Source organism: Podarcis vaucheri, assembly GCF_965113315.1.
Source record: "Podarcis vaucheri genome assembly, chromosome: 1".
Classification (NCBI taxonomy): Eukaryota; Metazoa; Chordata; class Lepidosauria; order Squamata; family Lacertidae; genus Podarcis; species Podarcis vaucheri.
In genome coordinates this window covers 46,571,427-46,585,897 of record NC_138759.1, presented here as the reverse complement: position 1 = coordinate 46,585,897, position 14,471 = coordinate 46,571,427, and the positions used below count along the sequence as shown (strand labels likewise).

Sequence of the window (14,471 nt, the reverse complement as noted above, 5' to 3'; positions counted from 1 at the left end):
GCTCGGTCCCTGCTCCTGCCAACCTAGCAGTTTAAAAGCATGTCAAAGTGCAAGTAGATAAATAGGTACCGCTCCAGCGGGAAGGTAAACGGTGTTTCCGTGCGCTGCTCTGGTTCACCAGAAGCGGCTTAGTCATGCTGGCCACATGTCCCGGAAGCTGTACGCCAGCTCCCTCGGCCAATAAAGTGAGATGAGCGCCGCAACCCCAGAATCGGCCACAACTGGACCTAATGGTCAGGGGTCCCTTTACCTTTTTATCTACCCATTAGAATTAGTGGTGGGAAAACTAATCCCATCAGCAATATAATTAGCTTATTAAATTACTAATCCCATGATAAAAGATCAGATAAAGCTTCTCTGTTATTTTTAAATCTCTTAAGTATCTATGAAAACTGGTCTTGGTGCCCATTTATAAACTCTTAATAGATTCAACCTGAAAACTGCGTAATTTTGAGTTTTGGCAGCACCACCGTATACAATGAGTATATCTCAGATATTTGCTTTGACATTTGTTTCTGACAGTGGCAACCCTACATTTTTTATCAGCTGCTGGCTTCTTTAGAGGTTTCTAAGCAAAATGCTTATAGGGTTCTTTTCTTCTTTCTTGGGCACCCTTGGGCAACTGGGACCAGAATGAATGAAGAACATGCACAACACTAGTAAGTTTCCTTCCAGGTTAGCATCCCAAATGGTAAAATTCCCATATCACGTTCAACACAAAAGGATTTGGAATTGGTTAAACACTACAGTTCTCCAATGGAACTTGCATGAGCCATGTTGTCCCTTTGGTGTCATATGCAGAAACGACTGTGTGGAAACCTTCGCTTATCTTAGTATATTTTGGATCAATCCTCTTCCTCGGTCATCAAATGAAAGTCCCTGTTTCTTACTTTTTAAGAGCTTGGTTTTTCTGCCAAGGATCCTGCCACACAGGGTCATGAGAAAAGAACACAAACCTTATATGCGCTGAAGGCAAATTGATCTGCATACCATTCTCGGACTTCAGGATTGGTGAAATCCAGGTAAGATGAGAGACCTGCAGGTGTGAGGAAATTATGACATTTGCAGGACTTGAGTCTGGATGGCGGCGTATAAAGATTTAAATAAATAACATATGGCCTTCATGCTGTGGTTGACAAATACAATGCTAAAATCTCCTACTAATATCCAAGCAAATACAACAATACAACAAAGAGGGTTTTTACAGCAAATACTAGCTTCATATAAGAGATTTTTCCTCAGAACCACAACATAGGAGGAAAGTGTTTAATTTCCAATCCTTGCCTGCTGCAATCCTGATAATTATCAGCCACCAACCCAGCTGATGCTATTTTTTATTTAACATCACCTATAGTTTGTCTATTTAACTTCCAGTGGTGGAGACTGGAAGAGTTCACTATATTACCCTCTTTGCATCTTTGTGCACACTCTGCAATGTTAGTCTTGTTGTTGGACAAGGGTCATCATGCTTACAGGCCAAATGTCTATATCTTCCTATACATATAATAAAAATGTAAGGTGTCATCATGCCCTCCCAGGCAAATGGTGGTGGTGGGGAGGTCCTTCACATAGCTGCCCTGTGAACTGCCTGCTCCCTCCTTTAAAAGGGACAGAAGGGGAGAGGCCTGGGTGAGCTGTGGGTAGATAAGGGAGGGGGTTGAGGTGTAAAGGGGACTTTGTCAGGTGAGGGGGAAGGGGAAAGGGCTGGTGAGCCGAGTGAACAGGGGAAGCAGCTCCTAGTCTTAGAATTTTGAAGCCGATGCCATCATTGCCTTGCCATGATAAATAAATAGAGACAAAGGGTCTCTTGGATCCAGCTGACTAACACCTGGTAGCAATACCTGTTTAAATAAAGTTAGAGGTATTAAGGATCAAGAGCTTAAAAAAAAATGTCAGTGAGGAGTAGAAGTCATTTTTTAAAATTTTCTTCAAACTTCTGACCATAAAAAACCATTTAACCCTTTTAAAAAAGGAATTATATATCACATTAAGTTTTCAGCACAGATTTGAAAAAGGAGAACAGAAAGACAGTATCACACACACAATTAATGTACAGAATAAAACTTATTTCTATTTATTAATAAATTTTAACTTCCATAAATGTCAGTCATCAGATTTGTAAAAGTAAAGGAGGGGCTTTATTACCTGGCCAACAGATGCCTTCGAAATCTTTGCCTTTACGGTCTTTTACAAAGTAACCTCTTTCTTTTGCTTGTGAGTATATGGTATACAGAGGATCAACTTTAATATGGGGGTCCAGAATGACGACCAGCTGCCAACATGAGAGACGGCACAATATTATCATGTATGGATTACCATTATTTACATCCTGTCTTTCAGAATACAAAACCTTCCGAGGTGACTTACAGGTAACATTAAATTACATATTTTAAAAAATGCAACAGACAGTATGAACGTATTAAAAAGTCGGGAATCACAGCTCAATGGATGCGAATGGATCTGGGGTGGCCCTCCCTGTTTCACCACCTGAAGTGAAATGGGAGTTGCTGTCTCCTTTCCTGACCAACCTGGCTTTTGCCAAACTTGGCAGGAGCTGGGGTGCTCCTGAAAGCCTTACTGCTTGGCTTCTGTGGGGTATAGGGTAGGGCAGACAAGCAGCAATGCCATATGCCAGAATGCCACCCTCACAGCAGTGGAAGTGGTCAGGAAGGTGGAGCACTGCCTTTTTCACTTACACCATCTGAAGCGAGCGCTTGATCCCCAACCTCAGGGGCGGACTGGGTCTGCCTGCTGCACATGAAGGCCACAAGAGCTGCAGACCTCCAAACAAATTTTTTCTCCCTACTTTCTCTACGTTACCCACCTTGCGCTTTTTCTTCATGAGTATCTGCTTCTGCATCCTCTCGGGATTGCCAAACTTCTCCTTATTCCATGTGAAGTACCGCTTGCCATCTGTGTGCTCGATGTCAAGCCATATGACGTCATATGGGATGTCATGCATATCAAAACCAGCATCTACCCCTTCCACGTCGTCCTCGTCTTCATAATTCCAGCGGCACTGGTGGTAGCCAAGGGAGAAGAGTGGGGGCAGGGCTTGAGTGCCTAGCAAAAAAAAAAAAAAAAAAAAAAAGGAAAGGTAAAGGGAAAACAATGCTATCATCCAAATTAAAACCCAAGTCACAATTAAGTGCTAAATATTTATTTTTGCTTGAACTTTCTCAGCTGCACTAGAGGCATTAAAAGTGTACAAGAAGAGTCTCGTTGTAATGAAAGCAGCACAGAATCCTTTTCCTTACTTTGAAACTAGAAAGTGCTTCGGGCTGCTAATGTAGTTTTGTGAGCAGTTATTTGCCCACCTGCCAGAGGCTACGTCCTGAAGGCACATGGTATGTCCTCCTTGCTTCAGCTAAGCAGATCTGGGCCTGCACAACACTGTCCTGAGTTCCACGATATGTGCAAAGTGAGACAGAAACAAAATACAGGGGTGGGGAGATGTTCCTTTTTTGGTGAGTGGCTTGTCAGTGTTACCAGTGAAGTTGAACCTGTGACACAGATGTGGTAGATGCAGACAGATGGGCGAATGAACTCGGTAGTGAACTGCTACTTCTCTCTCTCTCTCTCTGCCCCCCCCCGACTCTATTACAATGGTTCTATATCTTTAACTGCTTAGAAATTGTTATGTACTGAAGTTCTCACCCTGGGCCAGCAGGGGGATACAGTTTTCACTCAGGTCCACATATGCAAATAAGGGCTTAAAAGTGACATTCAGTGATTGGATAGTTACAGAAAATGGTTACTGTTGCGTTCTAGTGGAGCTCTATATAAGCAGGCTGGCTGAACCCTTCAGTTCAGTTCTGTTCCGGCCTGTGAATAAACAAGAGCTGTTTGAAGAATCGCTGTGTCCTCTGATATGTTCACCCACAACTTAACAGAAATAGATCTCTCTCTCTCTCTTGCATACACAAGCTGGGCGTGCCACCTTAATGTTTATTCTTGCCACTTAAAGCAGTTTCAGGATGTACAGGTGAAACTCAAAAAATCATCACAATTATAACAAATAAAGGCTTGACATATCTCGCTTTGCATGTAATGAGTCTCTCTCATATATTAGTTTCACCTTTTAAGTTGAATTACTGAAATAAAAGAACTTTTCCATGATATTCAAATTTTTCGAGTTTCACCTGCATTTGTATTGTAAGACAGTACCTGTCAGTTGTGCATACTGCTTAAAAATATCAAAGGGTTGGGGCCCCATTAGGATGAAAGTGTCAATGATCCCACTTTCTGACATCCAGCACACATCAGTTTGAGGAAGCACTCTCTGCTTCGAAGTTTCTGGAGTTCTGGAGGACAAAACCTGTCAAACAAAGCAATCAGAAAAAGGTAACGGTATGGCTTTTGATACACATGGAGATCCCACATGGTGAGTTTCTAGGTGCCTGTCATCACTCCGCCTTTCGTGCCCCAGCAGAGGTGAGAGGCTGCCCACTCAGCATCCATTCTGCACTGCTCGCAGAGTTCTCTAGAATGTCACAATAACCCCCATGCACTGCAGAAGCACTTCCATGCAGGAGCTAGATTCCAGCGCTGGTCTCACCTCCATTGCGGCTTTGGTAGCAATCTCCACCAGAGTTTCTGAGGAATTCAGCCAGAAGATCCCAGCCGTTCTGCCAGGTTTGTGAGCCAAGAGCAAGGGCACGGCACCATAAATGCCCATTTTGCTGTGAACTTTGTATCCGAAGACATCCAGGTTATAAAGCCGGTAGACATCACCATCGCTGGAACAGACAGACAAGATGTTTGCACAGAGCACTTTGCTGATGCTGGAGGTAGACGCTACTTCTGTTTTTGTCCAATGCAAGAGACCGATGGCGATAGATTTAATACTTGCTAACGGCACCAGCGGAAGCAGCTGTCCATAGAAATGGTTTATTATGCTGTAACTGGAGTGCATTGCATTGTACTTGATGGGGGATGGGGCTCCTCCAAGGCGCTGGGATGGAGAAGGTGATGCTGCTCTTCCCTGTGAGCACAAGCTACGCTGCTGGGGAACAACATTCCCAGAGGACGCCCCTGAACGTCCACATTTGCTTCCCAAGGTGACGTAGTAAGGGACCTTAAAAGGGAACAAGAGCACTTCCCCCAAACCCTGATTCTGAACAAGCAAGTAAGGGAGCAATCACTGCAGCCCCAGAGGAGAACAAGACAGCTGAGGTGCCACTAAATCGTCAAATCCTATGAAGAGCGGAAGGCAAAAAGAGAGGGGTTTTTTTGGGGGGGAGGTTGCCAGAAAAGAGAGAGATGGGATAGCAGACAGGCAGCAAAGCCATGCTGAAAACTCCACCCACTTTTGGCACTAAATCCCAAGGGACTTTTCTTGTGAATCAACTAGCCTTCAGTATTAATAATAAAGAAAAATACAGGATTGTACCATAGTCTTTAGCTCACTGTTACTTCAGAGGTGAATACTGTATTGTTTAAACTCTGCATGTTCTACAATGACAATTAGAACTGGGATATGAATAAATACAGACTGTCATCTCTGTCGCTCTTTTTTATAGTTGTCTGAATGCAATTCTGGCTCCCAGTGAGATCACTGCTGCTCCAGTTTAAGGCTGTCAGCCCCTCTCTAATCATGTTTGCTCAGAGGTGAGTTCAGCGAAATCCAATTCATAATAAATATGCTTAGGACTGTAACCCACTGATCTCTCTTGGTCTAGGTATCCCTAGACACCTCTGTATCTTTTATTAGCTTATTTGCATACTATCAACCTAGCAGAGCACAAAACACCACAGCAATCCTGAAAGGAACAATAGAGCAAGGTGTGAAAACAGGTGTGGGATGAGGCACCAAATAAAACTGTCCCCAGAACTGGTTTTTTTCCTTTTCTTTTCCTAGATGAGGTATTTGGAAAAAGATGTATTTGCTTAGGGTGGAGCTCTCAGGGAAGAAAAGAATTAATCAAACAAACAAGGCAAAGGTCAAGTTCAACTTGCCCCGCTTTCCCTCTGCATTCTCAGGCATCTTTGCTGAGATATGAATGCCATGTGCAAGGATCTACTGATGAGGCTTTACAGGGGAGGAGGGCTCCTCCGTTGACGTCCCTTTCCATCATTTACCTGCGCATTAGTACTCTTCCACTGCCACTGCCTGAGCTGATGCAGTAACACAGACGTTTAGGTAAGTTCTAACAACACCACTGGGGCAACAGAGTCAGATGGGCAGCATATGAATAATAAAATTGTTAGTGTTGTTGCTGTTGTTGTTACTACTTGAAAAGGTCAGTAACAAATTGCTAATACAGTCATACCTTGCTTCTCGAACAGATGCGTTCTGGAAGTCTGTTTGACTCCTGGAACCATTTGAAAACAAAGGCAAGGCTTCACATTGGCTGCAGGAGCATCCTGCAGCCAATCGGAAGCCACACCGGATGTTTGGCTTCCGAAATTCCTTCAAAAACCGGAACACTCACTTCCGGGTTTTAATCATTCAAGAGGCAATTTGTTTGGGAGCCAAGGCATTTGAGACCCAAGGTACGACTGTACACAAAGCTGTTTCTTTAGCGGATGCAGCTACTGTGAGTAAAAAGTAGCATTTTTTTACATTTATAGCCTACCCACTAGCCACATCCTCTTCTCTGTTTTTTGAAAAAACAAGAACCAAAACCAAACAAAAACTCCAGGATGTCTGAAAACAACCTGGGAAAGGGGAAGCTGTGTGAAGAAAAATGGAACCGATGCGGCTGAGGACTAGGAAGCTGCCTGAGACGAGGGCCTGGGAGGCAAGAAAATTAGAAGAAGCATGGCATAAGAAAGCAGTGGGCACTGTAGCAGAGATTTGATTGGTGGAGGTGGCAGAGGGGGAAAAGGTGTCCTCAAACACTATCTTGAGGAAAGCCTCATATAGGGCTTATGGAGAAAAAAAGTGCTCCATGCCGTGAGTTGGAAGGTCTAGAGGCAGAGGCTGCTTCCAGATGGGTGTTTACTGTGGGGCAGGTGCTCCTCGTGCAAGCCAATTTTACCGGGGATCTATGCAACACCAAAATGCCATTCTGCATGCCCCGTCCCGCTGCCACTTGCTGCCAATGACCCACTTGCAACATCTGTATGAACCATTCACAGGATCAACCCCCAGCAGGAAGCACCCTGGATGGTTAAAGAAAAAGAACAGAGCAGGCAGTGGCAAGAGAATCAGAGGCCTGAAGATTGAAGGAGGCAGCAGAACTCTTAAGGGAAAGAGGAGGGAGAAAACTGAGAAAAGGAGAGAGTAAGATACAGTACATTTATTTCTTTATTCAATACATTAAAATACCACTTGATTACTCACATTTCTAAGCAGCATACATAAAACCAATGCACGGAAAATGGAAGAAGAATGGTTTAATTGTGCGCCTGAAGTTCATCAAGGAGGGTAATCTCAGTTTGGGAGAGAATTCCAGAGACTTGGGCAAAGCTGCCCTTTTGTCAGCGTTTTATGCATACATAGTTAAATTACCTGGTGTTTTTAAGGAGAAGTGTCTCTGCATGCTGAGGTATTCCATAGACATGTTCAAATCCATGTAAAGAAAAATCTAAGCCTATACTGCTGGGACCTGTAAGAAGAATCATAGAACTGTAGAATCAGAAGGGACACAAAGGGATGCAAATATCCCAACCCACTGCAATTCAGGAATCACAGCTCAATAATCCCTGACAAATGGCATAAGAAAGAGTATGAAATCAGAAAACCACTCTGGAAACACATGCCACATAAAATTGTCAGGAACTGCCCTCTGCTGAGGTTCTTTGTCACCTACTCTATATATATGCACACTTAGTGGTTTATATCCTGATGGTGCTAAAACTGGATTTACTCAAAAATCACAGAGGTATACAAGACCAATGCATTTAGCACATATGTGCTCACCATTTCCAGCCCATGCAGCTAAATGTACACAATCTGAACCACGGCGTATAACAAGCAGAGGAGATGTTAGCTATGGAAAAATGACTACAGAACAAAGAGTGCCAGGTTATTTTTGCAAGTGATCCAGTCGACATATGACACACGAATACATATATTACAGATATTACAAGCAAAATTGAAAGACACTATACTTACCATTAGCTTTGATGTCTGAAAATTTGCCAAATTTTTCTTCCCAGAGACCCAAGTCATCTTGATTTTCCTGCTTGGATAAAAATTATCCAAATCTAAGCTATAGGGCAGTTGTATTCATGTCAGCTCTAAGATCCATGGATTTCAGTGGGGCTTACTCCCACAAGAGTGTTTAGGGTTGCAGTTTTACTGACTCTGGCCAACTTCCAACTAAGGCCACAGTCCTAATTCCACCACCCTGGAAGAAAGCCTATTGAATTCATTAGCAATGCTAAACTAACTATTCCCAGTTAGAAGGACTGTTTTGTCTTTTGGAGAATCCATAAGGCAAAACTCTACAAATAAAAGCTTAGTTTACCTTAGAGGAATTAGCTGATCCTTCTTTCTCTTCTTGCAATGTAGATTTCCTAATTAACGCCCCCCCCCCAAAAAAAGAGTGATCAGTTTTTATATTTATATATAGACTTGCCTACAAATATGTACTAGTAAGAGTTTTAGGACTGAATCCCAAGATAATTTAGCTCCAGTTGGATTGCGGAGACAGTGACATATCATACCTGCTTTGCGGGGCTGGCTGGAGGTGCTCAAAATACAGCAGGCCATTTGAGTTTGTACTCCATACAATCTCACCCTTGCAAACAAACTGTATCTGAAAAGGATTTGCAGTGATGTGAAGTTGCTGGTCTTCATTGTCACAAGCCAACACAAGTTTGTCTCCATCTTTCTGCAATACTGTTAGACTGGAAAATGGGAAAATAGCAGTCACAGATAAAACCTTTGAAAGCTTGTTCCCAAATACAAACAGTTGTAAATTAAGAAACTGATAATTCTAGTTGAACAAAAAACATCAACTTCTAATTTCATTCCCCGGGCATAAATGACTTTTTCACACTTAAATGCATTTCTGGCCATATAGAACTACACATTATATGCAAGAGTGAGTGGAGCAACAACCCACCCTTGGATTTTGAGGTAACTCAAGTTATGATGTCACTGAAAATATAGCACAATCTTATACATGTCTACTCAGAAATAAACCCCACGGATTACAGCCCAAATCACATACATGTGTCCTCAGATTCCATCTTATTTAGCAAATTCTGCTTCATCACTTACCTGAGGCAGACAGGTTCTTTAACGAGAACATCAGGGACTTCATATCTTGGTTTGAATGGCTCTTTCTCATTAATTTTAAGCCTGAAAATATTGCCCTCTATTTCAGAAATTTCTACTAAAAGAGGTTCCTGGGGATAAGTAGAAAAAGAGTAACAATTAGAATATTCATGCAGCTGACGAATCACATTGATTCATTTATCTACAGTTACCATAACAGGGGGAAAGCCATGGTGGAGTTTCTCCTGGTATGTTTTGGGTCACTAGAAATAAAAGCATTTAATCCCCTCTTACATGCATCTGTTTGCACAGCAGCAAAGATAAAGCATATAAAAATGGAAGTCCAAACCAACCACAGACTTTTGAAGAATATTTTAATGTTTACATTGTTTTTAATTCATTCTATATTTGCTTTAGTATCTTATTTGTCGGTTGTTTTGAGTATGTGATGGCAAAGCAGGGTAGAAAATACAGACGAATGCCTCGCAAGACGGAAAACTCGCTAGACGAAAGGGTTTTCCGTTTTTTGAGCTGCTTCGCAAGACGAATTTCCCTATGGGCTTGCTTTGCAAGACGAAAAACGAAAACGTCTTGCAAGTTTGTTTCCTTTTTCTTAACACCGTTAATACAGTTGCGACTTGACTTCGAGGAGCAACTCATAGAACGCGGTGTGGTAGCCTTTTTTGAGGTTTTTGGTGATTTTTGAAGCTTTTCCAAAACTTCTTTTAAACTTTTAAAACTTTTTGGGGTTTTTTTTTGGATTTTGGGTTGGGGTGTTTGGAATTCAAGGAATTGGTGTTGGGGATGGGTTTGCAAGAATCTGGAAGCTTGTGTTTTTCCCCCTGCATTTTTATGATTTTCTGTGACCATTGGGCCACTCCGCTGTTTTTTTAAAAAAATTCTGGATTTGAATTTCTGTGTGGTGGGTGGCTGGGGGAACAGTTGAGGTGGGGTTTGCAAGAATCTGGGAGCTTGTGTGGGGGTGTTTTTTGAATTTTTATGATTTTCTGTGACCATTGGGCCACTCTGCTGTTTTTTTTAAAAAAAATTCTGGGTTTGACTTTCTGTGTGGTGGGTGGCTGGGGGAACAGTTGAGGAGGGGTTTGCAAGAATCTGGGAGCTTGTGTGGTTTTTTTTGAATTTTTATGATTTTCTGTGACCATTGGGCCATGTTGTGTTTTTTTTTTTTAAAAGTTTTTCTGTCGTGTTTAGAAACTTAATTTATTATTCCTTCAATTTTTGAAATGCTCTTTACAGTATGTGTGACTTTAAAGAGCACTTAATAAACTCTTGTTGTACCAAATTTGGCTTTGTTTTGACTTTTTTTGACCATAGGAACGCATTAATTGAATTTCAATGCATTCCTATTGGATTTCGTGCTTCGCAAGATGAAAAATTCGCTAGATGAAAAAACTCGCGGAACGAATTAATTTCGTCTTGCGAGGCACCACTGTAGTTATTAATAATTCTCACACTTTAGCATTATTGCTTTTGAGTAAGAAATAGATGACTGATCTGAGATAACTGATTAATTGTATACTTGTCAAGGAACTGGGAGATCATGTGCATCACTGATGTTGCTTAATCGTAGTTACCGGTAGATTAAGCCAGAGTTTGCAAACTAATGTCTAACCATAGTTAGACTGCTTCAAAGCTATCCACAGGTAGCATTTACCCTGTTGAAGGTAGTACTGTAATATGGTTAGTTCCAAAAAGGATGGAGAGAGGAGCATTAATGTGCCAGAGAGAGAGAAGGAGCGGTTAAACCCACAGGATGATCCCAATCCCATAACCATGTTTAGGAAGGTTGCATCTGTACCAGGTCCTGTGCTTTAAAATAATAATTATACTAATGTTAAGAGTATTTGGACTTGATCCATTTGAAAAACACAATCTTGAATATTATCTGGATAAATATGATCAGTACAATATTACATAAGCAATAATCTATTGTAAAGTGTTCATTTTTTTTCTTTATCAGTGACATTCAGACTGTATGCCAACCTTGCATTCTTCACTGACTATTTGGAATTTGACACGGCTGTGGGATAATTCCACTGTATCCAGCAATGCTCGGTATAAGGACTTCCCAGGACATAAACGTTTCTGACGCCTAAAGGATAAAGAAGAGAGCACAATCAAATTACTTATTTAATGATCCAGGGTGCAATTCTGCTCACTATTAGGCTACTTAAACCGCATTGATTCCAAACGGCTTAAACAGTATTGCTGCCCAGATTTACATGTTTTCAGAGCTTCATGAACTAGTAACAGTAGGAATCAACTATCTACTTAGGGTTTTCCATATATATGTTAATATTTATCATCGTAACCTGAAAACTGAAAATGCTATTCAATTCTCTGGTACAGCTTTCCGCAGCAAAGCACATCTCACTATTTACAAAACCAACTCTATTCGTGATTTTAAAAAATACTTAGCGGTGTGACCATTGTATGCAGTATTTTCTCCATTATGATATGCTGGAAATCTTTTAAGAAGTTTTGATGCCAACAAACAGTACTGTTTTACTGGTGCAATGTCCTGGAACTCTGGAAAGAATATAATGTTATGCACTTCTGGTACAGTGGTACCTCGGGTTACAGATGCTTCAGGTTACAGACTCCACCAATCCAGAAATGGTACCTTGGGTTAAGAACTCTGCTTCAGGATGAGAACAGAAATTGTGCGGTGGCAGCGGGAGGCCCCATTAGCTAAAGTGGTAGCTCAGGTTAAGAACAGTTTCAGGTTAAGAACAGACCTCCAGAATGAATTAAGTTCTTAACCTGAGGTACCACTGTAGTTCTGTGCCTTTAAGAGTGATATGTCAGGAGTGCTCTGATGGTGTTTCCTGCATGGCAGGGGGTTGGACTCGATGGCCCTTGTGGTCTCTTCCAACTCTATGATTCTATGTTAGCGCAAGCATTTCTGCTTCCCAGATGATGAAATAATCCCATTTCTTCACCCCTGTACTAGGGGTTTTCCCAACCCTTCAGAGCAGATTTGGGGGTAGTGCGAGGGAGTATGGGGGCAGGGAGAATGGGAGGGAAGGTGATATTAGGCTAGCTGGAGCCCTTCCCTGGCTTTTCCTAGAGCACCAGGATAACTGAATCTAGCCCTCTGTTTTCATAGTGCTATGGTTTGCAATGTGGTGTTAGCACAGTAGTCATGTGTCTTTAAGAGTGATAAACACTCACATTCCTTACCTGTAGAAGGCAATTTGATTGCATGTCTTAAAATTGCTTTTGCTCACAGCCTCCTCTTCGACACTAGAAAAGAAATTAATGCAGTATAATTTAAGGTGATACTGAGAAAATGAATAAGCATCCCTCTCATGGTGACCATGTTAGCATAAACTCAGGGTGCATGTTAGCATAAACTCAGATGGTTGCTGTTTTCTGGGTGGAATTCAATTCCATACCAGCAACTTCAGGTTGTGCAATTAAAGTGAAGTTGGCACTGCAGTGCAACAACAAGAACAACAAAAAGACTTTTTGTGCTTAGGAAAGTGCTGGGAAAAGCCATTGGAAAGTCTGGGGTAGCAATGGCTTGATCTAACCTTTGCACAAAATATCCAAATGAATGCATACTGAACAGCTGACAATGTATAATCTTCCTGCAAACTTTGTGTGGACAAATTAGGATAAATCATAATAAACAGGTCATCTAGAAGCGACCTCAGATTGTCCATTATAAAGGGTGTGCTGTGCAAAAGTAGCCTCTAGTCACTGTTTTCTAGTTACTATGTTATATAAATGGAGCCTGCTAGCAATATTTTGGTATAAGAAACTGTTGCTTTTCTTTTCTGTGACACTGGAATCACTTGTTATCAGGCAGTTATTAAATATGAGCTTCTAGCTGTTTCTTTCACTTATTCTTAATTTTTCATTTACTTGTGTAAATACTCTCTTACAATTATAACCAGTGCTTTTTTTCCTAAAGAAATGTTTAGGGGTACTCTCATTTTCCTACTCATATTGAAATACTGCCTCTCAATGAGGCCCAACTTAAATTCACAAAATGTTTAGGGGTACGTGTACCCTTAGAAAAAAAGCACTGATTACAGTATAACACTTCATTATCTATCGCTGCATGTTACCACTCACATGTTACCAGCTGTATCTAGGTCAGAAAACAAGTTAACTTAAAGGTGGGTTAAGAGCAAATTTTTCTCTTTAGAAGCATGCACTATGATTTCAACTTAGGTTTGCTAAACAACTACTACAGAATCATATGGTATTTTACCTTACTTCTTCCTGGCTACTTGATGCCATGATATCCCACTCCCGGAGCTATTTTTGAATAATCACTACCGTCGCTGCCGGCTAGAAGCGGAGAAATGCCCCCAACCAATGGAGAGTTTTGGTTTCACTCTCCCACAGCATGCTGGGAAATGGAGTTTTTGTTTCTCGTAGTCCGGCCCACCGGATATCTTCGCGAAGCGGTATGGAAGGAGGATGCAAGAGGTTTGATATTTGCAGTGTCTAGACAGCTAAAATTGGCTCCCTGTCTTCTAATCAATACGCTCAGCTCTTCGTGTTGCATATTAATATCTTTGTCAGTAGATACACAACTTCTTGCTGCATTTGAAGCAAGATTCTTAGAGAGTACACGTGGGGTTTTTGGATGAGATTCTTTGCATGCTTATTGGACTGTGATACACTGTGATGTATCATAGTATTTTAATATTCTTTTGGAAGCCGCCCAGAGTGGCTGGGGAAACCCAGCCAGATGGGCGGGGTATAAATAATAAATTATTATTATTATTATTATTATTATTCCAATAAAAATGGATAGGATCGCACTGTTGTGATTTAGTAGGCTTGTTTAGACATATTATTTCAGAATTTAATATAGCTATATATTTCATTTCACCTGCTTCTTCAGGAAAGGCAAGACACAAACATGATGTACAAAGGCAGGTGAGAGAAAGTCACTCATCTAAGCAGACACCCCCCCATTAATCACCTGTACCCGTAAAGAGTTTATCATGAACTCTGACTCAAATGAAATTTTGCAAGGTGTCAGGTGCGAGTGGAATTAATAACTCAGGTTAATAATCATATTGTTGCGCAGCAACCCAATCTCCAAGCTGTGTGATACCCCCAGGGTCCGTGCTTCCTTTGGAGTAAGGTATAGGCAGCAGAGACTGTGGTGTCTTTCTGATAGATGGTTTATTTACCCCCCCTCACCCTCCCACTATGTATAAGGGTCTGGTGACTTCTCTTTCAGTGTATCTAAAGAAGTGTGCATGCACACGAAAGCTCATACCAATAACTAACTTAGTTGGTCTCTAAGGTG

General features: G+C 41.4%; 1 protein-coding gene across 3 annotated transcripts in view; it reads right to left on the bottom strand.

Annotated features, from left to right (window-relative positions):
- The window catches only part of GANC (glucosidase alpha, neutral C), a 28,421-nt gene extending 14,866 nt beyond the window's left edge, over window positions 1–13,555 (bottom strand). The window contains exons 1-13 of one of the 3 annotated variants that reach the window (XM_082239597.1): window positions 13,416–13,555; window positions 12,377–12,439; window positions 11,177–11,285; window positions 9,176–9,303; window positions 8,617–8,799; window positions 8,418–8,466; window positions 8,063–8,132; window positions 7,457–7,553; window positions 4,559–4,739; window positions 4,168–4,318; window positions 2,825–3,063; window positions 2,146–2,272; window positions 957–1,036 (exon numbers count right to left, since the gene is read on the bottom strand). In XM_082239597.1, coding sequence (XP_082095723.1) covers window positions 957–1,036; window positions 2,146–2,272; window positions 2,825–3,063; window positions 4,168–4,318; window positions 4,559–4,739; window positions 7,457–7,553; window positions 8,063–8,132; window positions 8,418–8,466; window positions 8,617–8,799; window positions 9,176–9,303; window positions 11,177–11,285; window positions 12,377–12,439; window positions 13,416–13,444 — 1,506 coding nt within the window. In that variant the 5' untranslated portion in view covers window positions 13,445–13,555. Of the gene's footprint in view, window positions 1–956; window positions 1,037–2,145; window positions 2,273–2,824; window positions 3,064–4,167; window positions 4,319–4,558; window positions 4,740–7,456; window positions 7,554–8,062; window positions 8,133–8,417; window positions 8,467–8,616; window positions 8,800–9,175; window positions 9,304–11,176; window positions 11,286–12,367; window positions 12,440–13,415 lie in introns of all 3 variants that reach the window. The other 2 variants (XM_082239598.1, XM_082239599.1) reach the window with 2 other exon arrangements.
- Window positions 13,556–14,471: the final 916 nt, after the last annotated feature.